Here is a 27,796-nt window from a genome sequence, read left to right on the forward strand (position 1 = left end):
TTCACTGCACGACGGTGATGACATATTGAGAGATCCAAATATCATTGCTTAGTTTGGAGCAATGATATTTGAATCTGTCATTGTCATCCTCACCCTGCCATAAGCACGCCACACTTACAGGGAAGAGTGGCTCTAATTCACTGGGATGCAGTTTGTCCATGATCACCTTACGATTTCTAAAATGATCAGGAATGGTGTAATTTAAAGAAAGGTTTACTTATTTTATTGGAATTATTCACATGGGTGTTGTATGTTGCACATAGGCCCTTAACAGGGTTTCTTTTTTAATAGGGGTGTGATTCTTTGATCATGTGTAGTCACTACTGAAACAAGTTATTACTAATACATGCTTTACAACCTATTTCTGCCACCATCATTTCGACAAATGTGGTTGTTCTAGAAAGAGAAACCTCAGAGAAGTTAGTGTGGGTGCTGAAATCAATTGACCTCTGCTTTTTCTAAATTTGCTACATTTCAGTTCTTCTGACAATCAATGCTCAATGAAAGCATCTCACGCACACACACACACACACACACACAGACACAGACACAGACACAGACACAGACACAGACAGTATACAGTATGTACATGTCTCACAGCAGCCAGTGACATTATGTCCTCAAGGTGAAGCCCTGAATTTAAATTGTTCTCAACTAATCTTGCGGCCCTCTTTGTGGTACAAGCAGTTTCAAATGAGATCTCATGGGATTTGCCGAAGTTTTCAGTATAGAACTCCTTATTCTCCTTATTTCTGATGCAGTTGCACTGCAAAGATGTCTTTCAAAATGCTTGCTCTCTCCTCTCATGAACTGACTGAACAAACAAACTAATAGCTATCAATCAGAACCTGTTTTCCAATTGATCCAAAGTCATTATTATTTAGTCACAAGCTATTGTTAATACTTTTCATTGGTTAAATATTTATAAAACCCCCACACACACACACTTTCAAATTATTAAAAGATAGTGAAAATGGCAGATCTACAAGCTCATTTTTGCTACTTTCGTGCGACACTCTGGTAAGATAAAGTAGGGCATTACTTAACAAAAACGAAAACATAAAATGAAATATGGAGATACAAGATTTCTGCCCGACAGCGACGATCTAGGATTGATGTGGTGGTTACATGAATACTGGGCTGTTACAAGAACACGTGCTACACTAGCAATAAGCCTTTAGCCTCAGTTATGCTTTGGGCGAAACGTCAACACTTTTTTCAGTTGAAAATATGCCTTCTTTTTCCCCCCGTGTTGTGTCGCACAACACTGTTTCAACTAAGTATGTTGTTGCTGTCGGGCAGAAACCTCTTATCTCCATATTTTAATGTTTTATGTTTTTTTTCGTAAATGAATGCCGTTCTTTGTCATACTACAGTGTCACACAAAAGTAGCAAAAATAGCCGATCTGCATGCTCAAAACGCATCGGATATTTTTGCTACTTTTGAATTTGAGTTCTGAACAGTAACATTTTTGAACATACAAGGTTTCCACCTGACTGCAATGATATGAAGCTTTGTTCAGAGGGTGGACTCCTCACTAGCTACTCTGTGGGTGTCACACAAATCCAAGCTCAGCACAACGCTGTTGAGCAGCTCCATGCAGGTGTGGACCGCCGACATTGCTAATGGTTATAACCGTCAGTATATTGTCATATTCATTTCACCCTTGCACCCTCTCACATCAATTCTTTATTCCCCATTTGCGTTTACAATCCATTACATACAGTTACATGAAAGTCAATGACAGTAGGGCTGCAACAGCTAATCAAACTAATCGTTTTAATCGGTTATAGAAATAATTGACTTGAACAAAATAAGCAATTTTCTAAAATAGAGAAATAGCCGATCTACAAGCTTACAGCGCATTGCATCATGGTGCGTTGTGAGCTTTTTGCTATTTTTGCGCGGCACCGTACAATGAAGTGTAAAATAGGGCTTAAGTGGTTAATCAGATTCATGGATTTAGTCCACAGGGACTTCTCTGGCATCCCTGTGGAGGTCGGGGATGTTCAAACTTCTATTGCTGAAGCTGCGGCTGTGAGCTGTGGTCAGAAGGTCTTAGGTGCCTCAGGGGGCGGTAACCCTCAAACACCCTGGTGGACAGTGGTGGTCCGGGAAGCCGTCCGACTTAAGAAGGAGTCCTATCGGGGTATGTTATCCCAGGGGAGTCTGGAGGCAGTTGCAAGGCAAAGCAGCGGGTGTGGGAGGAGTTCGGAGAATCCATGGAGAAGGACTTTCGGGCGGCACCAAAGTGCTTCTGGAAAACCATCCGACACCTCAGGAGGGGAAATCGGGGAACCATCCAAGCTGTGTACAGCAAGGATGGGACTCTGCTGACTTCGAATGAGGAAGTTGTCGGGTGGTGGAACTCCTGAACCCAATGAGATCAGACCCACGCTCCCTGACAGGAGCAGAGCCTGAGGATGATGGGGGACCGGCGTAAATCTCCCGGGAGGAAGTCACTGAGGTATTTAAGCAACTCTACAGTGGCAAAGCCCCAGGGTCACCCAGAAATGCTAAAGGTTCTGGGTGTTGTCTTTTCAACATTGCATGGAATTCTGGGACAGTAACGAACGAGTGGCAAACCGGGGTAGTGGTGCCACTCTTTAAGAAATGGGACCAGAGGGTGTGTGCCAATTATAGAGGCATCACATTTCTCAGTCTTCCTGGGAAAGTTTACACCAAGGTACTGGAAAGGTCGAACCTCAGATTCAAGACGAGCAATGTGGATTCCGTCCTGGTCGTGGAACAACTGACCAGCTCTTCAATCTTGCAGGGATCCTGGAGAGGGCCTGGGAGTATTCATACCCGGTCTACATGTGTTTCGTGGATTTGGAGAAGGCATATGACCGGGTCCCTCGGGTGATACTGTGGGAGGTGCAGTGGGAATATGGGGTGAGGGGGTCCTTGTTGAGGGCCATCCAATCTCTGTACGCCCAAAGCAAGAGCTGTGTCTGTGTGCTTGGCAGTAAGTCGAATTCGTTTCCGGTGGGGGTTGGCCTCCGCCAGGGCTACGCATTGTCACCTATCCTGTTTGTGATATTCATGGACAGGATCTCGAGACGCAGTCGTGGAGGAGAGGGTATTCTCCGGGTAGGGAACAAGACTTTGCCCCAGGTAAAGGAGTTTAAGTGTCTCTGGGTCTTGTTCACAAGTGGGGGAGGACGGAGCAGGAGATCAGCCGGAGAATCTGAGCAGCAGGAGCGGTATTGCAATCGCTGTACCGCACTGTTGTGGTGAAAAGAGAGCTGAGCCATAAGGCACAGCTCTCGATATACCGAGCAATCTTCGTTCCTACTCTCACTTATGATCATGAAGTGTGGGTCATGAACAAAAGAATAAGATCGTGGATACAAGTGGCCGAAATTAGTTTTCTCAGATGGGTGGCCAGCCTCTCCCTTAGAGACAGGGTGAGAAGTTCAGTCATCTGCGAGAGAGAGAGAGAGAAAGAGAGAGAGTAGAACCGCTGCTCCTTCACTTGGAAATGAGACAGCTTAGGTGGTTCGGGCATCTAACACGGATGCCTCCCAAGCGTCTTCCTAGGGAGATCCTCGCTGCACGTCCCACTGGGAGGAGACCTCCTGGCAGACCAAGGACCAGATGGGGGGGAGATTATATCTCCACACTGGCCTTGGAACGCCTCGGGATCCCCCGTAGAAAGTTGCTAATGTTGCTCTGGAGAGGGAAGTTTGGAGCTCTCAGCTGGAACTGTTACCCCGCGACCCGATTCCGGATAAGCGGTTGAAAATGGATGGATGGATTTAGTCGATTGTAAAATAAATAAATAAACATCTTTGCGTCGATTTGTTGATATATACAAATATATTTTAAAGAAATTAGCTTCTCAATTATTTGATTAATCGAAAAGGTCATCAACATAATAGAATAATCGAAGATTAGTTGATCAAAGATATTTGATTGTTTCAGCCCTAATTGGCAGTTATGCTGGTTCTATGCGCATCCTATACTTTGTACCCTTTACAGTGCTACGTCTGGGACATCCCCATGATGCAGATATACAGTCATTTCACTGGAATTCAGGACTTGTGTGTACGCCCACATAGCGTTCATAATTTTTTTCCTTCCATAGTTTGGTCCTAGAAGCCAATGTAAGCTCTAGCCTAGAAAATTCAACCAATGAATTTCTCTTTGCTCTGAGCAAAAACTGAGCTGGTGGGATTTAGACTGGCTATGCGAGGCTAAGGCAAGCCTCCATTGGAGGATAACACACTACCTGTGTTTTAGTCTGGTTTTTATGTTTTATGAGGAGAGAGAGCACTCATGATTTTGTTTGCCTATATGGTGGAGAAATGTCTATTGTGTTGTGGCTGTGGGTAAAAATGATAAAAGGACTCTTATGGGTGTTGGAATGTGAAATGAAAAAAAAAGAAAAAAACTATTTGATAGCATAAAGGTAGATGTTTAGCTTAAAACTATTTTGAAATGTTAGATATATCAATAATGAGGATGAATATAATGCCAAATATTCATTATTTGTACAGAAATATACATATATAAATATATAATATATGCCTACTTTAAATGGAACTATTTTCCGCTCTTGACCATGTTTTTGGTTGTTTAACTTTCCTTTGTCAGCATTATTTTATAAGATCTTGAGATAGCATGCAGGATAGTGAAAATGAATGTATTATTTGGTGTTTCATTGCTGTTCAGTATTGCAGCATTCTTCAGATCAATTTGTGTTTGTATGATTCATTTGCATATTAAGGCCTAATGTTTAATTTCTATTATGTTCATCTAATAATGACTTGTAAAGTTTTTTTTTCTTTTCTAAATGCAAGGTTTTAAGGTTTTGAACTTTCTATGATTTGATTATTTTCCTGCTTTATCAACGTGCTAAGGTATTTTTTTGCCTCTTTGAAGTATTGCTATTGACCATCTGTTGTAAATAATTCTGCAGATTAAACTTTTGGAAGAAAACAACACTGTTGTGACAAACATTCACTTTGTTCACAACTATCAGTCAAGAAACATATTTGAACCATATTCTACTGATATCAGTTGAATGTTGCTCTAAAAACACATTTCTATAGTGCACTTACTTGTTACCCATGTAGAATGTTAAGATCATTCTGGTGCCACATTGTTTACAGCATGGCTCTTGCCTGAGTCTGTTCCGGTTATTGTTGTATTGTATTGTATTGTTTTGCACCCTGTCCGTCCGTCCATCCGTCCGTCCGTCCGTCCATGTGTTCATCTGTCTGAAAGGGAAGAAGCTTGCGACACACATTTTGTTTCACAGCCTACTTCCATCTGAAACTCCGGGAGCAGAATCGATGACACACAGCGTTTTCATTTTTTCAAGCTACTTGGCAGGCGATTGGATGATCCCGCCCCTAGCAGCCGCTGATTGGTTCTAACACGCAGCGGACCGGGCAGCTTTACTCCCTGAGCAATCCCAGACTCCTTCCTGAAATCAAATGCAAATGAGATTTCCGGAGGGAGGGGGGTTTACCAGGCTACTGTTATAGTACCACCAGGCCGATTTGTGATAATACTCCTACAGATTTTATCCAAACATCACGCAAATCGGTACACAGTATCTCTATAGTCATGTGATCAACGTAGATCTGTCCGATTTTCCATATTCCATCTGATTGGCTAAGATTGGCTTCCGAAGTTTACAGGATTGCTTTGTTTTGAACAATATGCCTCAAATCATCAACGCAGCATGCGATTTCCGTGAAATTGTGCACGCACATTCCCTCTAGGCTGAGGAAGAAATGCCACTTGAAAGTGTTCAAATCAGCCTCATGGTGGCGCTGTAACAGGCCGATTTGCGTTTCTACCTATAACTGCACCGATCTGCGTGAAACTTTGCAGCACTCTCCCTAGAGGCCAAGGAAAAACCTTTGCCATGTATTTTTCACATCTGCCTTTTATAGCGCCACCAGGAGGCTGACTTTTGTAAAACAAATGTTTTGCTATCACTCCTTCAGAATCTGTCCAAAAATCACGCAAATCGGTACACAGTATCTCTATAGTCATGTGATCAAGATGGAAGTGTCCGATATTTCATATTCCATCCTAATTGGCTAACATTGGCTTCCAAAGTTTGCTGGATAGGTCCGTTTGAACAAAATGCCTCAAATCATGAACGCAACGTGCGATTTCTGTGAAATTTTGCACACACATTCCCACTAAGCCTAAGAAGAAATGCCGCCCCTTTTCACATTGGCTTATTATAGCGCCACCAGGAGGCCACAATAACCTACCTGACCTGGCGGAGACCTGTGCTCCGAGGAGCACTTTTTCTAGTTAATCTTTAATGGCACTTTATTCACAAGACTATTTATACTGTGTCTTAGATCAGTGGTTATCAAACTGTTGAGAACCAGTGTCTTAGATCATCACAGACATAAGTCACATCCAGTGGTGGAAAAAGTACTCACATCTTTTACTTAAGTACAGTACTTGAGTAAATGTACTTAGTTACTTTACACCACTGAGCATAAATCACATCACATTCACTGACTATCTGTTGTCCAGTGAGCTATAAAAACATAAAGTACACTCAGAAAACTACACACTATTCACATACACTCATACACAAATTCTACTATTATTATCATGTTGGTTACTTTCTATGACATTATAAATGAATTAAAACATAATTATGAAATGTTTGAAGAGAATAAGATAATATGGAAAAATATAATCAATATTTCACTGAAAATCCATAAAGTAATGATTACATCATAACAAGACAAATGGGCGTCCTTACATAGTCTAAACCAGTTGTGCATGATTGGCCAATACGCTTGTGCAAGGACACGCTGTGATTGGCCAGTAGCCACTTTGAGTGACAGTTGGGGCAAACGCTCTCACCAAAACCTATTTACTATTCTGTCCCTATCGGTACATAACTCGAACGGCGCTGAGTCGGCCCAAGCGAACTTCGCAATGTTCGGCACAGCAACTCCCTCTCACTCGGTGGTGCCTTCACGTGGCTCAAGTTCGCTTGAGACGGCGCGCCTAATCCAAAACTAGTATACGGGCTAAAGAAATAGCCCGCAGTTGTTGTAGGCAGAGGCACTTCTGCGTTGGCCACAGAAGGGGGCGTGTTTATAGCACAACTGGTTTAGACTTTGTAATGTCGCGACACGCGGTAGCAAGAAGGTGTATGTTAAAATAGATTATTAACCACTTTAAACCCCTACTATACTTCATCATACAACGCAAAGCAGAGATGGTTGATCTACAAGCTCACAAAGTAGGCTGAGAGAAAAACAATAAAATAATGAAGAAATGTTTCTGGACTCGTGACATGAGAGACAAAACAGAAGTGTGATCTACTTCATCATAACCTTGATCATAACCAGCTCTGAGTACAGTTGAGGAGCAGGCCCTCATTTTCAATGTAGCCGAGAGGTCTGAGGTCACGTAAGTGTCTCCAGATGATAGAGGATAAAAACCAGCATGGAGGTTGTGTGTGAATGTGGTGTGGACTGTGTGGAGGAGAGTCATGGTGTCGGACACAAAGAAGGACAGAGTACCTGCACTGTGGTCCAGGTACACTCCTACTCTGGAGGACACACAGCCTGGGATGACAGTTGAAATGCCTCCGTATCTGAAAATATAACCTTGTTTACTACACAGTAAACTAAGACCATGATTTATCATTGAATCCAAATGCACATTCATTAAGGCAGTGCTTCCCAACCTTTTTGGTGGCAAGGCACACCTGGCATAGCCAAAAGATCCCAGGGCACACCTAGATATACAGTGTGCATATATATATATATATATATATATATATATATATATATATATATATATATATATATATATATATGGTTATATGGCAGGCTATAATTGTATATATGGCAGGCTATAATTGTATTGCTGCTACAAAATATTTACTCTCATGTACACAAGATGTAATAAAGAAACCTTGAACATTACAAATAAACTTGGGTCAGTGCTGACTGGAGGAGTCTGATTTCACCGTACCAGAGTAAAACTTCTTTGTACTAAACCCAATATACTTCTAAAAACACAACATCCAAACATTTATGACAGCACTCACTCAACAAATAACTTTAAAAAGAATAAAAAGGAAAGAGACAGTGTCTTTGTTTGAAACTTGAGTCTTTTTAAAAAAAAAGACTTTTCAAAAATTCTATGGGATATCACCCAGAATCGGTGGAATGGCCGCAAAGGCTCCACGGTTTACCTTTTTGTCAACATCATATCCCAGAACTAATGGTAGATTCCACACCGCACGGATGTTTAAGGTTTGGCCCGGGGCATAATATTTTAGTTCCGGAGCGAAACTACCCGTTTAAATCGCTTATTTAGTCAGCCTGTGGCCATGTTTCCCATTCAACCCGGAAAACCCCCCTACGTCCGCTGCCAGTACTGCTCCCGGTTTGGCTACAATGGGAAACATTGTTTTTGCCCCGGACCAAACCTTAAACATCCGTGCGGTGTGGAATCTACCATTAGTTTTGGGATACGATGTTGACAAAAGGGTAAACAGCGGAGCCTTTGCGGCCGTCCCACCGATTCTGGGTGACATCCACATAGAACCTCATCTCGGAGCTGTATAGCGGAGTGAGAGGTTCTTAATGGAGCTATCATAACACCAGAGGCAGCTCCACGAATCATGTTCAACCCAGATTTGGCTCAACAAAGGGAATGAACTCGTTCTCATGCTATTCAACAAAAATGTGGAATGCCCTACCAAAAGGAGTAAAGGAGTGTAAAACCCTACTCACTTTCAAAACTTCCCTAAAGATACACCTTCAGGAGGCTTCTTCCCTTAGTTTCTTACATAGTTTTCACTCTTCATACCAGTAACCTGTAAGCTGATTGTATGACGTTCTGTATAGTAGAGTGTATATCTGTCTGTCTCTTATATGTATCATGATTTGTGTGCATGGGGATCTCATTTTAAACAAGCTTAGTGCTTTATGTGTCTTCCAGTTTAGTAGACCTTGTATTGTGAATTTGTACTTCCATATACTGTTGTTCTCATGTCTTACTAAATAAAGTACATCAATCAATCAATCAATCAATCATCATGGCAGGTTATAATATGAGCTTTTGACAGCCCCTCTTCGCCGGTACGGAGTTCAGGTCTGCCGTATCGGCCCGTTCCGACCCACTTTCACCCCTGAATACCTGCCTACAGACGAGACAGATGATGGCCCCATGAAGACAAAGCCACACATTTGCATTTATATGTGCAAGGGTCGATTCACTGGATGTGTGCCTGCGACGGACGATGAGCCAATGGCTCAAGGCAGCATGTATTGTTCTGGGGGGAGGGGGTTGATTTCTTTCTTTTTCATTATAAATTCTATACGGCACATCTAACATTCCTTCACGGCCCCAAAAAGGTCCGCCTGCCGCGGTTGGGAAGCGCTGCATTAAGGGACCCTGTTCTGCTGATATCTTTATATGAGACTGCTATAAGAACATTGTCACTCTACCTCCCAGTAACAGCGTCCAGTCAGACCCTCTCTACTCAGAACCTGACTCACTGTAGTGAATCTCTATGGGTGATCAGGATATGATTGTAGTTTTTGTAGTTCCCTAGCTGGCTGATTATCTCATTTGGAACACCTGTTCCCTAGCAGGCTTTGAGAACCCACCCCTCCACCTGGGACTGGACTCCTGATTGGTTGTCAATTAAGCACGAACAAATCAAAACAGAAGAAACTCAAGATTGATACAAGATAGGTTGTAAGCCTACAGACATGTACTGGGCCGGCCATGTACATTTCAAACAAACTATGCCCTTCTGCACTGATTACAGGGTTTTAACTCAAAGGACTGGAGATTAGTTTCCTATTTTAACACATGGCATTCTTCCATAGCCTATATATTTTACCCTATTTAAACCATATGAAGTTAAACTTTTTAGACCTATTTATTTATAGCATGAATTTAAGCCTATAGTCTAAATGAATTATGAGATTAGTTTTTAGACTGGGCTACATATACCTGAGGCTTCATCTTCTTCTTCTTCTTCTTCATCATCTTCATCTTCCGCAGGTGTGCTAGTGACAGTGGATGGCACATCCTCTGGGGGCTGCTCTTGGTGACCTCCATTCTCTGCTTCCTTGCCCTGTGATCCCTGGGTCCTGTCTGAGGCTTCATCTTCTTCACCCTCCCTTCTGGTTGGCTCCACATGCTGCCTCTGGTCCCCTTCGAGCAGAAGCCTATTTTCCCTATTGTTCTTAATAGGCAGATATAGTTTATACTCATTTGGGAGCTCATCTGGTGAGTACATTCTGTCTGAGAAATACACCCTCCTTATGCGACAGTTAGCATGGATCTGTAAGCGTCGCGCTTCAACGAAGTTGGTTCCATAGGCTTTAAGGGTGTAGTCTTTCAGGTTGAACTGAATCTGATTCCAGCCTTCGTCCAGCTGCATGGGCATGGTGCAGACCATCAGTGTATTCGTCGTCCTGCTGTGATAGTTGCTCGCCCGAAACCGACGACGACTGTTTCTATCGTCTAATACCGTTACTTCAAAGCTGAAATGGCCTTTGGGGTTCTTAACAATCAATACCAGATAGGGAAGAGTGATGCCCATCGACTTACGGGGGTCTGAAGGACATGTTATATATGTGGTACTGACGTTTTTCCCCTTTACCTCCACCACCATTGACTGGATGTCATTGTCTGTGACTCTCTCGACGTGACCATATCTGGTCGTTGTACCCCATAACTCAAGAGGTTTGCTGCCAATGCTATATAAAACGGTCAATAATCCACTGAGATTATATGTGCTGTTAAACATTGTTCTGTGGTTAGTATGGTCCAACAACAAATGTTTTGTTTGGGCCAATCAAAAACTTCAGTAAGATTACATTCAATGACTTGATTTCAATCGACTGCTCGTCGTTATATAGGCCTATGACTTGGGCATGACGTAACGGTGACGAAGCACAAACCATTGTCCGTATAGGACAACAGTTCTAACCCTAACCCTAACCCTAAACTGATTGTAGACAGTTCCACATGTGAGGGGCATAGTAATGTAAGGGTTAGGGTTGCACGAAAGGCTTGACACTGATTAGTGTAGCTCTGGTTTTTTAGATTGGCTGCCTGAGTGCACACACACCCACCCACCCACCCACCCACCCACCCCCACACACACACACACACACACACACACACACACACACACACACACACACACACACACACACACACACACAGCTCTATCCCCTCTGTGTTCACTAGAGGGAGATATTGTATCGCTCTACCTATGTACCCCATTGACAATGAATGATATGATGTGAGGTAACGGTATTAGACGATAGAAACAGTCGTCATCGGTTTCGGGCGAGCAACTATCACAGCAGGACGACGAATACACCGATGGTCTGCACCAAACCTATCCCACAAAACTATTGGCTCAGCCAGTCATTAAGGTTAAATCTAGGTCAAATGATGCACTGCATGTTCAAATCACGTTTAACTAAGTAACTTGCAACCATTTTCCAAATTCTTAATACCCAATTAAACATTGAGTTACAATAGTCAGGTGCTCACTCTTCCTGTATCCTTGGTCAGCATCACCCCTATCAATGTGTCAAATGACCTTGACATGCACTGCTAATGGAACGTGGTTAATGATGATCATTTCTTTCACCGACTGATCGACTATGATGAAATTGAACTTTTAACACATTGAATGCCAAAAACGGTCCGGACCGTTTTTGAGGATCCAAACGAGAAGTGCCGAAAACGGTCCGGACCGTTTTTGACCCAATTCTATTTTTATACATGTGGGCCACGTGGGGCGCTAAAACGAAACTTTGACATCACCCAAGGAGTTTCTGAGAAGAAGAGGCTGGATCTGGCTCCATGTCAAAAATCCTTCCGGTCGGCGTTTTCAATGTTATCTCCTTGACTAAAAGCTTAATATCTCCATTTCTTTTTAACGTGGTGGAAACGAGCCGTTTTCGATCGGCGATCACGCTGCAATGGAGGATCGCGTTAGAAATATTATTGTTCCAGGCGTTAGTCGGGACCCTCCGCCGTCTTGCACGCACGCTTTGTTTACATGCACTTCCGCGTCGGGGCTTCTACAGCACGAAACGTATAACGCAAGTGGATGGAAGAAATGCAGGCACTCAACGTATAATATTTTAATAAACCTCTGGCACCCAATGTGTTAACAAAAGCCAATTTTGTCTGAAGCCACAATCAACATTTTATTACGGCCTATGCATTTAATAAACTGTATGCTAATCAAAACCTGTTTGTATTTTAGTATCAACGGTGTCCGTCCCAAGGTCCGCAAAGTTCTGCAGCTGCTCCGACTGCGCCAGATTTTCAGCGGCGTGTTTGTCAAGCTGAACAAGGCTTCAATCAACATGCTGAGGATTGCTTGGGGGTAAGGCCGCGCTGTGTGTATCAGCTGTAGAAATGTGTTAATGGTAACTGGAAATGAAGGCATGTAGTCTCAAGCTGGACATTCTTTTAAAAGCCAACCCATCAAGACTAAACCATTCAAGTGAGGTTTCATTGTGGTCTTTATTGGCCAGTTGTGGTTGAAAATTATTCGTCGGGTTGACAGGAAGCTGTTGCAAATTTTGGCCATTATTATGCTGTCAAATGCGCATTTTAAAACGTGTCAACATGACGTGTTGCAAAGTGATGTGCCTGATGCTGGAATGTGTCTTAACGAAAAGCCAATTTTGTCTGAAACCACATCCCAGCAAAGAATCTTAGGATTTGGCTATTTTATCAATGGGCAGACCTAGAACCTTCGTCTTGCAAGAGTATGTATTTTTTGTCTGCTTGCAGTGGTTAGTTTTGCCATATAATGCAATAATACGAGTGGTCAAGTAGTCGTAACTTAGTATATTTATGAATGACAACTTGCTTGATAGTTTGCATTGTCCTTATAGTCCATGGGCCAGACAAGAAGTCAGGGACACGTAAGGTGGCAAAATCTCTTTGGCACCATTTTGTTTGTAGGGTCCATATAAGTACTTTGAAACATGATAGCCTTTTCAAATGAGTAGCTTTAATACTTTTTTAGGACATTCAGTGTTTGCCATTATCTCCCCACATTATCTGCACAGTAGTCCTGTACCTGGCCTATAGAACCGTTCGCAATTTGGTGTTAGGAGAATTTCTCACTTGGACTGAGTCAATGGGTACCTAGACATGAAAAATCACAGAGGTGCTCATCCGCCATAGTGCCACGAATGGCGCAATGGCCAAATCAAAAATGGCCGCCATCGGCTATGATGAAAATCCAACTTTTTTTGTTTCTGAGTGTATATACACATGCAATACCTCCATGTTGACTAATTGTAGGGTGGGGAATTCATTTCTGTCAGGGACGTGCTGGCCACTGGGAAATTCGGGAAAATTCCAGAACGGCCGCGCCATTTACGCCCCCCCCCCCCCCCCCCCAAAAAAATAAATAAATAAAAGTCTTTTTTTTTTTTTTTTTAGCTCCCGTTTTAGGATTATTACGGTAATTTCCGGGTCGCGCGGCCCAATTATTAGTTACGTTACTGTTGGGCTGGGACGTTTTTCAGCAGTGGTGTAATTTACATAGGGTTGCTGGGTTTCAACTCTATAGTCCTCTTCTGTGTTACTGTTGTAGATGAGTATGCTTTCTTAGCTTTGGCCGTCTGCGCCTTTGCTTCTTCAGTTTGCGTAATGGGAGTTAGTTGCATTGTGTGATCTCAGCCTCTCCTGTCTAAGCTATTTATATATTTATATTACATATTGTGATGTCACGTGAAACTGACCAATGTTAGGTGTTCTCAGAGGGACACACGCACGGACGGGTGATTTGTACTGGAAGGTACTGTTCCAATCAAGACTGATTGATCCTGATCCTGGAATTTTGAAGTGACACACCTATTTATAGGATTTTATTTCGTCATGCGTCCCTCTAGCCAATCAAAAGCATTGGTGTCAACATATTGTCACGTGTCACGTGGAGCTTGACCAATGTTAGCTTGGCTAGGGGGGGGACACACAGCGGGACGAAGCGAAAACATACTCTCCGCCTCCGGCGGAGTCGGAGACAATAATTGCATACCTTAGAAAATAGAGAGGTATTACATGTGCCATAAGTGTGGAAATTGGCTGCACTTGGAGGGATTTTGTAGCCCAGCATTGGATTAACAGACAACCCTGTCATCATTATGCCTATATCATGTGGTCTGAGATGGTCTGTATAGTACAGTCTCATCCCTGAGCTGTCCTTCCGACCTGCACAAAGGAGACAGCAGAGATCAGAGAGATTAAAGGCATAGTATAAACTTTGGCCTGTTTACCTTTTTTACCCATCATTTCCCTCTATACCAGCAGTTATCATTCACTGCACGAGGGTGTGTTCAAAGGGATTCTATTTATTCTATTCTACTTTATAGACATTGTTTGTAGTAGTAGTAGATAACTTCAAAGACTAAGGTTTCAAGATAACTTTGTTGTTGTAAAAACTAAATGATGTACCTGCTTCACTGGTTGGATTAGTGTAGTGGATTTCCAGTCTGTAAAACATATCACTGTCCTCACCTCCGATAGGAAGCCCAGCATTTTCTGGAAGCTCATAAACCTGGGGTGGTGAAGTTTCAAAGAATCTTTGAACTATTGAGAACAATTAGTTTTCTCTCAAAAGAAAGATAATGCATAAAACTCTTGTTTTTTTTAAATTCTCAATTGTATTTTATCCTTTGCTTATAAAATGTAAATTTGTTATTATTAAGTGTGCCTGCCATGCAATGGCAGTGGCACACTTGTTGCATTCCGCCATATTTATTAATAAGAAAATGTATCGCAACAAAAGTTCGTCCGTCCGTACGGGCCGCACGGTTTACACTACCGCAACAATAAATACATCAAAACGTGCGGCCAGGTCGGGAATCGTGTGCTCGGAAGTGAATTTCCGATACGCGTTACCATGGCGACGTTATTAATCAAAAACTGCGAAACTCCGCCCCTTTTGGCCGCACGTACCGCGCAAAACGCTACTCCTCCCACACGGTTTACTCGTTAGTGCCAATGTATACATCAAAACGTGCGGGACGACCGGGCCACTTACCGCATTACTTTTTTCACCGTTTCGCGTTACCACGGCGACGTTATAGGTGAAACAACGTAGCCACGCCCCCTTTTCAGTCCAAAATTCAGACTTTTTCTACAAACCTACCCTTCATCATCATCATCCTCATCTAGGATGATGATGTAATGCACCTTTTACATTGAAATGGACCACGATCTCTTCTCCTCTCATCGGCCACATGGCCAACTGCTTATCAATGAGTTTGGGTGTTGGGGGTCCGGGGACCCCCAACCACATAGCCACGCCCCCACCCACGTAGCCACGCCCCCTTACAGTCCCCCATTCAAACCCATGTTAACGGTTACAGATCCGGTTAAGAGTGCAGGTTGATGGGTGGACATATTTTTGGGTGGACCATATATATTTTTTTTCAACTTTTTTTTTTTCCGAACTTTTTTTTTCCCGAATTTTTTTTTCTTTTTTTTTTTTTTTTTTTTTTTCCTTTTTTTTTCCCAAACTTTATTTTTTTTTTTTTTTTTTTTTTACACCAAATTACTCTCTGAGGGGTATGCAGCTCAATGGTCCAACCCGGACTTGGACCTCTTCACTTCCAGTTTGAAAAGTGCCCAAAATGCTCCGAAACTTCGCCTACCCCTAAATGGGGGTCTGCGAACAAATGTATAATGGTAATTTTTTGCGTCAGACCTTCAAAAGTGGGTGAAACAAGCACTTGAAACCATTTGAGTAATTGTTTATATATTAAAATAAATTATTAGATTTTTTTCAAACATTTCCTTAGATGCTCCTCTTTTATTTCAATTTTTTGTTTTTTTTATTTTCCTTTTCCGAGTTTCGGTTTATTTTTTATTGATTTTATAATCATTATTTTGCTGGTTTTTTCTTGACTTTTTTGGCCGCCCGGGGGGATCAAAATGCTACTCCTCCCACACGGTTGACACGCCCCTGCCAATGTATACATCAAAACGTGCGCAACGACCGGGCCGACCAGGCTATTACTTTTTTTCGCTACCACGGCAACAAAGCCCCTCAGCCAACTCCTCAGCCAACGCAGGCACACTTAAATTTTCGTAGGAAATTTGTTTCTAGTTGTTACTACTATTTATGCCAAATAAAGACTCATACTGTATATCATGCATTTACAACTAATGTGTATAAATGAGGGTCTGGATTGGAGACAACCTGAGACAACATTTTTTTAGACAAGATATTAGCTTACATACTGAATGGTCAGAAAGAGCCTAGTGACAATGAACTGAAAAGGTGCTTATGTGTACAATATAATTATGTACGATTGTCTTGCACTCACCCCTCCACCCACACCCCAAGCAGCCGTCACTCTGAAGCACCTGTCCCCTTTGTTACCTGTGTAGCATGGCCCATTATAAGTTTCACTCACAGAAGCAGGGCAGCTATATAGAAGCATGTGGTGAACATTGTTCAGGTTCTCAATAGCTGGTTCAATCTGCACGCAAGTGGGAGGAGAGAAGGATTTGGAGAGGATGAAAGAAGGACAACAGAAGAAAGAGGGATAAAGAAATAGGCCGTACTGTATGACCAATAAATTATTCAATCCTGCTCAACAGTACACATGTAGTAAAAGAACGTTTTAAAGAAAATGTAGTAAAACTAATAGCATTTTCATTGTCTTTATCTTATGTTTTATTCATATCGTATTTGCCAGAAGTTTATAATACTAATATTGTATTAGAACAGTCCTTTTACAGTAGTAATACTATGTGAAATAAGACATTTAAGTAATATATGCAGAATATTTTATGATTACAAGTACACAGACCATTTTATCATTGATATTTCTAAGACATGGAAACCAGTTACATATTGCTTGTTTACATCACAGGCGATGATGAAAGATATGAAAAGATAACTGAGTATTGAAGATAATAATAATATTGATATAAGAAGATATTAAGATGAGATCCTCACCAGATAGATATGATGCTTCCTGTTGAGCCTTGGTAACCTCATCACCTTGCAATGGTAATAGGTATGTATAGGAGGAATAGTGATCTGTAAATCATACACTATACTATCATTTCACAACAGTGGTTGGTTACCGTATGTTTAGATGAAACCTCTGTTAGACTTACTTAAATAAGCTCAACATAAATACTGATTTACACACCTTCATCTAATGTAATGTCACCATAAAACTGGCCAGTGGTAACATTTTCCTTTTAAGAAGATGGTCTATTGTTCCCAGGCAGCAAGCATGGGCAATCAACACCAGGCAACAAAACAAGCTATAGTATATGGTCAAACATATACTCAAATACTTATTATCCTGATGTTAAACTGGAAAACATGACACATCGGTTATTTCCGTCATATAATTAAGTACAAATGAGCCTGTAACTCCTGTGATCGTTCTTACATTGTCCATTCTGAAGTCCATGTAGTCCGTGCGTGGCTGTTGCAAAAACCTGGACTGGATCAGCGGATCCGGATCCGGATCTTCAAATAGTAAAATCATCAGGAAGTTGACATTTTTATAAAAAAAATAAACAGTACTGGGTTTGGTGATGTTCTATTATTTGAATCAGCTTAGTTTGTGTTCGTTTATGGGCTAAAAGAGTGACTTTGAGAGCTGTTTCAGTGTACAATGTAAGTCAATGGGGAGCATATTTTTAATTATCAATTTCTAATTAATGGAGCAATTATTTCTCATTTCTTGTCCACCTTTGGAGTTACATCATGGCAAGGTAACTACACAACCCAAACCTCTACCAAAGTGGTCTTGCCCTTTAAGCAACAAAAAAAAACGCGCGCACTTCGCGCGCGTACATGCCCGCGACGCAGTGGGTGGAGGGGGGGCGGGGGGGGGGGGGGGGGGGGGGGGCGAGTGGTGGTCAAGTTCAGCCCCCATGGTCGTGCACAAAAGTCAGCGCCCCTGTTACCAGCCACCACTGCTCAGCACCTCTCACCACTAACGTCCGTCCCTCGCAAGTCATTCACATCCCCATACATGCTACTTTAACGTTACTGGACAAAGTTAGCGACTGCTGGATGGGCTGTTTCGAGGATACACCAAGGATACACACACGACCCGCAACATGTAAGTAATGTCACTTTATATGCGTTTATATGTTCACAATCTGATGTCAATGACATGATGTGACCAGATGGACACCGATGATACTTTTGGATAACTCAAAGTGACTACGCCACTCTCTTTAAGGGGAGAGACCCTGAACAAACTATGCATTTACTCTGTTACTGTTGTCACCAAATATATATCCCCACACAAGTTGGACAAGACGGAAAGAGGCTTTCGTGTGTACAATCATATGACAACTTTATTTAAATAGCAGCAGAAGAGCCTATCAAAGTATCAGCCATTATTGACCGGGGAACAATAAGAACATTTTAGAATACACTGCACACTGATAAAACTGTAGAACACTGCAACTTATAATGCGCACACTCTAATGAAATTGAACACTCTGTTAAAACACTGCACACTAAAAAGTGGGGAAGGGACATGAACGGTCATTGACGTTAAGATACAGTAAATGAGGACTCTTCTAAAAGGCTTAATCAACAGTGAGGCACTTGAGTAGCGGGGACAGGTCCCCACTTAGAAACACCCCCACTTAGAAACACCCCCACTTAGAAACACGGACCCCCCCCATCATGCTATTTTATTATTAATATATTATTATTATTATTATTATTGTTATTATTATTATTATTGCCCATGTTACTATTATTATTATTATTATTATTATTATTATTATTATTATTATTATTATTATTATCATCATTGTTATTGTTATTATTATGTCATGCAATTTATTATTAATATATATTATTATTATTACCCTTATGACAATTATTATTATTATTATTATTATTATTGTTATTATTATTATCATCATTATCATTGTTATTGTTATTATTATGTCATGCTATTTTATTATTAATATATATTATTATTATTATTACCCTTATGACAATTATTATTATTATTATTATTGTTATTATTATTATTATTATCATCATTATCATTGTTATTGTTATTATTATGTCATGCTATTTTATTATTAATATATATTATTATTATTATTACCCTTATGACAATTATTATTATTATTATTATTATTATTAATATATATTATTATTATTATTACCCTTATGACAATTATTATTATTATTATTATTGTTATTATTATTATTATTATTATTATCATCATTATCATTGTTATTGTTATTATTATGTCATGCTATTTTATTATTAATATATATTATTATTATTATTACCCTTATGACAATTATTATTATTATTATTATCATCATTATCATTGTTATTGTTATTATTATGTCATGCTATTTTATTATTAATATATATTATTATTATTATTACCCTTATGACAATTACTATTATTATTATTATTGTTATTATTATTACCCTTATCATCATTATCATTATTATTGTTATTATTATGTCATGCTATTTTATTATTAATATATATTATTATTATTACCCTTATGACAATTATTATTATTATTATTATTATTATTATTATTATTATTATTATTATTATTATTAATATATATTATTATTAGTATTACCCTTATGACTATTATTATTATTATTATTATTATTATTATTATTATTATGTTGTCCTTTCCTTCTCTTGCGTAACGGTCGGGATCTCTGTGAGCGCAGCCTGTAGTCTATGGAGACAATATCCAACACTTCACCACGGTTAACCAGTGGTTTTCAACCTTTTCAGGCCCTGACCCCCCAAAAATGATAGTATTTGAACTGGAGACCCCCTTTTTCTTTTCTTTTTTTGCTGGGGCTGCAGGGCGCAGCGCGGCACAAAATCCAAAGGCTCCCTCTCTCTAATTCTCAACAAATGTCTGTGATTATAATTGTCCTACAATCTGCAGAAGGGAGACGGTTAATTCCTTGTGTCATTTGCGTTTATATGATAGTCTATTCAAAGAAGACACTTGAGCGTCCATAAGATCGCACAGCTGTCCAGTCTGGACTAATATCAAACCAAACGAGGCTGTGCGTAAATACTGCAGTTATTATAACAGCGCAGCAAGAAATAAACGATTAACGTGCATGAGAATGTGCCATTGGTAGCACAATGCAAATCCTCAAAGAAAATGCGTCTTCCTAATAGATACATTTGGATTGGATATCTCACAATATGATAATGGTAACAATATGCGGGGATTCGCTGTCCACCAAGGAACAAGAGCAAGAGGCGTGCAGAAGAGGATCTTGAATAAAAAGGCACTTTTCCTGCCGTGTGCCAGCCACGCTCTACGTCATCGTAGAAGCAGCTAAACCTACAGGGTCTGTGCGCATCTTTGGGGCGCTACATACACAATATTCCGCTCATCTCTTCAGTACAAAAGGACTCCCAACATTAGTGGGTTCAACCCATTCAAAAGGTGCCCACATATCCAAATTAACCCTATACCTTCAGCTTCAGAACGATTTGCACAGTGGGGGAAAAGTTTTGCTTAAGTAAAAGTATCAATATTTCAATGAAGAAATACTCTGTTACAATAATGTCCGGTATCAATAAAGGACTTTACTGTTCCTGTTCCACACAAAAAACAACAACAACAGGTTCTTCTAATATATATATATAAATATATATATTTTGAGGAAAAAATAAGAAAAATAAAATAAAAAGAGCTACAAGCTCACAATGCTCACAATGTACAATAGTACAATATTTTCCTCAGATGTAGTGGCGTAGAAATAAAAGTAGGCCTACTATGAAACAGAAAAATATCCACTACAGTGAAACAAACAAAAAAAAGAATCAAAGCACTTGGGCTTGGTCAATATGTCAGGATACATGTACTCGAAAGACAGACAGACAGACAGACAGACAGACAGACAGACTATTCACAAAGTTGTGGATGCAGTGCTGGCCTGCATGCCAGTACTGGTCCAGCGTTCTCTGTCCACGGCGGTACTGGCGCCGGAGAATCTTAAGCCTGTTGGAGGAAATCATTTGTTCATTAATATTAGTAATAATACATCAATATAGTAGCATTAATACATTTTAATAGGTAACACGTTTTTGTTGTGCACAATACGTTCTATAATAACTAGCTCCATTAAGAACCTCTCACGCCGCTATGCTCCAAGATGATAGCGGAGTGAGAGGTTCTTAATGGAGCTATATAATAACAATCGTCACCCCCTGCTCCCTAAGCTGAGTTTAGGCCAAAGCCTCAACCTGCTCCTTGAATCCCATGCCATGCAACAGCCTTTTATTATTTATTTGTTCTTAGTATGAATAAACTCTCAAACCTCTCCTCCAACCGGCGCCACTTCATTCGCTGGGTAGGTGGTGGATCCCCGCGATCAACGTGGCCGCAAACGGTCTCCACCAGCCTCTGTTCATCCTTTAGTTTTCGGATGAACACCCAGATGGACGGCGCCTGTTTACCCGGACATTCCATCTGTGATGGAAACCTGAAATAATCATAGATTTATAAGAACTATAGGATACATGCAGGACACATGGCACATGGCCCATTTACATTTAATTCCCACGTTGCTCAGAGATATTGAAGCAAATACAACAGATTTGGAATGAGACATTTCCAAAGATAATAATAATACTAATAATAATAATAATAAATAAATCTAAGTTCTTACCCTCCACCGCGTTATTGCTGCGGTTGTCAGAGTTCCGGCCATGGACACACCAGACTGCCGGTGGGAACAGTGCCCGCTCCCCCACGTACGTGTCCTCCATATATTGGATGAAGTCACCTATCGCGGGGTAGCGGCGGAGCTGGCGGCGGGTCTCTCTGTTGGTACAAAAGGCCCTGAAGTTCTGCCTCAGGATAAGGAGAGGGAGGTAGCCGGTTGACATCGCCTTCCTGAACCAGGCTCTCAGGTGCCTGTCCCGCCTGTATGGACCTGCAAAAGTTGAGTGAAGAAATAAAAGTTACTTATACTCATTTCATAAGCACTCATAAATACTGAATGTAGTAATATAAAAAGCTTCTACCCATGAATGTATATTATTATAACAATTATAATTGTCTACACATCAGCATATTATTATGAAATTAAAATATGTATCTATTTATTTATTTATGTAACCTATACAGCACCTATACATTTTAATATTTAGTTCTTTATCCTGTGAAGAAATCACACAATTACTTTTTGTTGTGGTCTGCTAACTTAACACAGCATGCAACACTGACCTGCCAGGCCAAGGTCCTGCACCTTACGCCACATGCTCTGGCACAGGTGGAAAAAACATTCAGTGATCCGCGTCTCTGGCAGCTCCTCCCTGAAGGCATTCATCATGCCCATTTCGTAGTCCGTCAGGACTTGGGCAGGGCTCCATCTTGGACATCAAGGGGGGGATGGACAGACAGACAGACAGACAGACAGACAGACAGGTGTTAAAATATAAAAAAGCAAGGTGCAGTGACCAGTGACATATGATACAGTGAGCGTCGAGCAGTGGTGGAAAAAGTATTACAATTATTTACGTGAAAGTACCAATACTGCAATCTAGAAATACTCTGTTACAAGTAAAAGTCCAGAATTCAAAATTTACTTGAGTAAAAGTACAAAAGTATTGGCATCAAAATGTACTTAAAGTACAAAAGTAAAAGTTCTAAACTATTTGAAAATAGAAGATCTACAAGTTCACAATGTGTTGCGTGTTGTAAACTTGTAGATCTGCTATTTTCAAATAGGTATAAATTAAATAGGGCTAAAGTGGTTAATGTATGTTTCATAATATAATCATTTAGGCTATATATCTGAAAAGTAACTACTAGTAACTAATACGTTTTCAAATAATTGTAGTGGAGTAAAAGTACAATATTTGCCTTTAAGATGTAATGGAGTAGAAGTAAAAGTATTGGACACACACACACACACACACACACACACACACACACACACACACACACACACACACACACACACACACACACACACACTTACAGTTCTTCAGTGACCCGCTCGACCCTCCTCTTAACATGACGGAGGACAGAGCGGTACATATCCTCTGTCTTGCCGCTCATTAAAATCATGATGAAGGGGACGACCCTGTAGAGGCCATGTATTGTGGCAAACTGGTAGCACCGCCTCGGACATGTCTTGAACGTGGCGTCCATGTATATCTAAAACATTAAAAATGCATTTTATTCATACTGATATAAACTAGACCTGTGTCATATTATTGCGGAAAACCCTTATTACAAATATTCAGCCCCAGCACCTTTAGCTTGATCAAGCATTGATAATCATGCATATTTAAATTAATGATCTGGCTTATTGGCTACATTTAATTTCACTGACTGACACGACGTTTTATTGAAGAGGGGTTCTCACCTGGTCACATTCACTCAGTTTCTGGACGTTCTCATCCGTCCCAAAAACCAAAAAGCCATGCTGCCTGTTGGTTTTACTGAGGAAGTCATCCCCTCCCCAGGTAACGGCCCATTCCCCCTGCACGGCGACGTCCTCTACTCTGCGGGGGATGGGAGGCATGAGCCTGGCCCGCCGTCTCTCCAGACGCGCTTTCACGGCTTCGAAGGGGGGGATGTGTTGGACCAGAGCGGTTTGGGCAACGATCTGGTCATATACCCGCTTTACGGGGATAGTTGGATCGGCTGCCACCAGGTTGAGCATCCGCTCAATTATAGCCGTGGTGATGATGGCTGGGTCATCTGCCTGCACATCCAGCCACCGTGTGTGCATGGTCACGTTGCACCCAGGGTGGGCACAACGCCAATATATTTTTTCAGGGGTGGACTTATTCCGGAGATAACGGAACGATTCCATCACGAGGGCTTTCCCTCCTCGACTGTTGGCGACTTGAATGTAAGCCATGTTTGGTAAAAGAGAATTATCACCTGGTGGGACTTTATTTTATAGAGGTAAACTTGATTGATTACCATGTGCTTCCAATACATTACACGATTGCCTAAACCTCATTGGCTTTGGCGAATTCAATACTTTATTGGCATGTCAACGAGTGAAACCGCTTTTAACGCGCGGTTATGAGGAGCTGTCTGTGGTGCTGAACGTGGGGACCTGCTTGTACTGTATGTCTGTGAATGAGAAACTGTCTATAATGCTGACCTGCTGTCTTTAGACTGATGTGCAGGTCCATGAGCTAACTTACAAATTATTTACAACAACTGCTATTAAGATTAATTTTAGGCCATCACGATGTTGCTGACACGGGACTATACTTTCATTGGTGTGTTGCCAAGGTTAATAGAGAGAGAGAGAGAGAGAGAGAGAGAGAGAGAGACGTTCCACTGTCACAGGCCGCGCAGAGCCATGCAGAGTGTAACGGAGGGAGGGGTTCTGATCAGTCTCAGAGCTACGTGAACTGAACATAATGGTTTGAATTGATTGATTGAAGTATTTATTTAGAAATTGCAGAGAAAAGCAGTAGATTTACAGTAGATTTCAATTAATAGGCAAGAAACTAAAAAGGCTCACATTTCCTAGAGAAGCATAAATGCTTGATTAACAGGGGGCCTTTTCAGTTCATGATGACATTAAGAGACAGACTGATATACACTTTACCATACACTTTGCTTATACAACAAAAGGAAGAAAAACAGCATAAGGAATTGTACAATTGGGGGGGGGGGGGGGGGTAATGACTTTTACAGGGGCCAGTTGTGAGTTGCGGCCTCCTGAAGGTGGTCTTTGAGGGCAGATTTGAAGGAGAGAAGGGTTTTGCACTCCTTCACTAATTTTGGTAGAGCATTCCATTCATTAGGTGTGTGTGTCTGTCTGTCAGTCTGTCTGTCTATTGACGAAACTGGAATTAGGCATACTTCTTACGCCAGGAACATGTGATTGCATCTGTTGAAATGTTATTCAGTTCCAAGCAGTTACAGACAGACTATAATACCGAAAAACTCACATGCACCAATTGATTGAGTTTTAACCTAACATGTCAAGTCAATTTTATGAAAGTGTCAAATCACAACAAGTTGTCTCGAGACACTTTACATGAAGAGCAAAAAAAAAACGACAGTCCCACCCTGAGCAAGCATTTTAGCGACAGTGGCAACGAAAAACCCCCTTGGAGGAAACGTCAGGCAAACCCTAGCTCTTAGGGTGGGGGCCTTCTGCCTCGACCTTGCATGGGCCAGTCACGCCTCAAGCCAGTCACAGTCTGTCAGTATATTATAATAGGCCTAATAATAATAATAATAATAATAATAAGGGTAATAATAATAATAATAATAATAATAATAATAATAATAACTAGACGCGTCGCAATTCAGGGCAATTGCAGAGTGTGGTTGCGCCGACGTGAGTCGCGGGTCGCTGCCGCCGGGACTCGAGGAATACGCTGGGAGGAATACCGTCGGAGGCTGCGCCAATTACATTTTCACACAACTCCTGACATCACTTGCGTTTCATTTTGAGAGGATTGGTCCCCCCAACCTTATGGTTTTTGCATCAAAAGGTTACATTTTGAGCATTTGTGGCGCCCCCTATGGATCAAAGTGGAAATTCTTTTGGGGATTTGTTGAGTAAACCACACTTGACATGTAATTAGTGTGGTTGCCCTAACAGGGCAACCAAACTATTGTTATAGAGAAACTGAAAAACTTCAAACCGCATCTCCTCCCACAGTTTTTATCCCCCAATGTCGTACGTCAAAATGACCGGCTTGACCGGGAATCGTGTGCTTGTATTTTGCTAAGAGATTGGTTGCATAGTTTAATTGATATTAATTTATTAGTGAATTACATTTCCCCATCCACTTTAATGGAAAATGGGAAAATGAAGAAAATAGATTTCAAGTATTTTTTTCTCAGAAACCGTAAGAGCTAGAGATACCAGATTTAAAGGGAGGTTCATAATTTAGTCCGAAATTATTTTAAAAATAATCACACCATTTGGCCTCATGGTGGCGCTATAACAGTCCACCTTACGTTTTGGCCTATAACTCTTGAACCGTAGGTCAGAGAATACAAATATTTTATATAATAAATAGGCCCCTCCCACAAATGTAGCGGATGGCAAATGACATCGTCATGTAACTTCTAAGATCACCTGCTTTTCATTTTGAGAGGAGTGATCCCCCAAAAACGTTTTGCGCAGTTGTGGCGCCCCCTATGGATCAAAGTGGAAATGCTTTTGGTGATTTGTTGAGTAAACCACCCTCGACATGTGATTCAAATTTGGGATCGATTGGACGATTCGTTCGTGATTTTTGGCATCTTTGGTAAAACGGGCCCCTCCCACTAACTTTGGAAGCCAATTACGGACGAACGGTAAGGACTATCAAAATGCCGTTTGGAAAAGTTTATGAAATGGGTCCATAGATCACGTGTACTGATTTTTGTGAGATTTGGAAAAAATCTGTAGGAAAATATGCAAAAAGTGTGTTTTGAAGAAAATTCAAAATGGCGGAAAATCTATCCTGACGCAAATGGGCGTGGCCTATATGGGGAGTTGCGTCATGACCCAAGGAATCTAGGGAAAAAAAATTTAAATAAATTTTGATGTTACGACCTACGGTTCAAGAGTTATAGGCCAAAACGTAAAGGGGGCTGTTATAGCACCACCATGTGGCCGATTAGTGTAATTATTTTTGCAATAATTTCGGACTAAATTATGAACCTCCCCTCCAAATCTGGTAACTCTAGCTCTTACGGTTTCTGAGAAAAAAATACTTGAATTTGAGTTTTTTCACTTTTTCATTAAAGTGGATGGGGAAATTTAATGCACTAATAAATCAATATCAATAAAACTATGCAACCAATCTCTTAGCAAAATACAAGCACACGATTCCCGGTGAGGCCGGTCATTTTGACATATGGCACTAAATTGGGAAAAATAAACTGTGGGAGGAGTTACGATTGGAAATAAAGTTTATCTATATTAATAATAAAGCGTGAAGATAACTATAGTCTGGTTGCCCTGTTAGGGCAACCACACTAATAACAACTAGACGCGTCGCAATTCAGGGCAATTGCAGAGTGTGGTTGCACCGACGCTAGTCGCGGGTCGCTGCCGCCGGGACTCGAGGAATACGCTGGGAGGAATACCGTCGGAAGCTGTGCCAATTACATTGTCACGTAACTCCTGAGATCACTTGCGTTTCATTTTGAGAGGATTGATCCCCCCAAAATAAGGTTTTTGCATCAAACGGTTACATTTTGAGCATTTGTGGCGCCCCCTATGGATCAAAGTGGAAATTATTTTGGGGATTTGTTGAGTAAACCACACTTGACATGTGATTCAAATTTGGGATTGACTGGACGTTTTGTTCGTGATTTGTGGGCTTTTTTGTAAAACGGGCCCCTCCCGCTAACTTTGGAAGCCATTTACGGACGAACGGTATGGACTATCAAAATTCTGTCGCATAAATACCCATCGCATGGGCCCAGAGATCATGTGTACCGATTTTTGTGAAATTTGGACAAAATATATGGGAGGAGGAGCTACAGTAAAAGTGTGTTTTGAAGAAAATTCAAAATGGCGGAAAATCTATCCTGACGCAAATGGGCGTGGCCTATATGGGGAGATGCGTCGTGACCCAAGGAATCCAGGTGAAACGAAATTTTGATTTTACGACCTACGGTTCAAGAGTTATAGGCCAAAACGTAAAGGGGGCTGTTATAGCGCCACCATGTGGCCGAATGGTGTGATAATTTTTGTAATAATTTCGGACTAAATTATGAACCTCCCCTACAAATATGGTAACTCTAGCTCTTACGGTTTCTGAGAAAAAAATACT

At 41.0% G+C, this 27,796-nt stretch overlaps 2 protein-coding genes across 2 annotated transcripts in view; one reads left to right on the forward strand and one right to left on the reverse strand.

Moving 5' to 3' along the window:
* Positions 1–9,956: 9,956 nt before the first annotated feature.
* On the reverse strand, positions 9,957–10,778 carry LOC308102833 (cilia- and flagella-associated protein 20-like; the record flags this gene model as incomplete). Its single annotated transcript, XM_080452687.1, has 1 exon — positions 9,957–10,778. The coding sequence occupies one exon, from the start codon at positions 10,776–10,778 to the stop codon at positions 9,957–9,959; it is 822 nt and encodes a 273-aa protein (XP_080308813.1).
* Positions 10,779–18,000: 7,222 nt separating this feature from the next.
* The window catches only part of LOC308102834 (sodium/hydrogen exchanger 2-like), a gene marked incomplete at its 3' end in the record, with an annotated part of 37,247 nt that continues 27,451 nt past the window's right edge, over positions 18,001–27,796 (forward strand). Inside the window, exon 1 of the mRNA XM_080452688.1 lies at positions 18,001–18,114. The remainder of the gene's footprint in view (positions 18,115–27,796) is intronic.

This window comes from Gymnoscopelus braueri (assembly GCF_963280865.1).
Source record: "Gymnoscopelus braueri genome assembly, chromosome: 16".
Lineage (NCBI taxonomy): Eukaryota > Metazoa > Chordata > Actinopteri > Myctophiformes > Myctophidae > Gymnoscopelus > Gymnoscopelus braueri.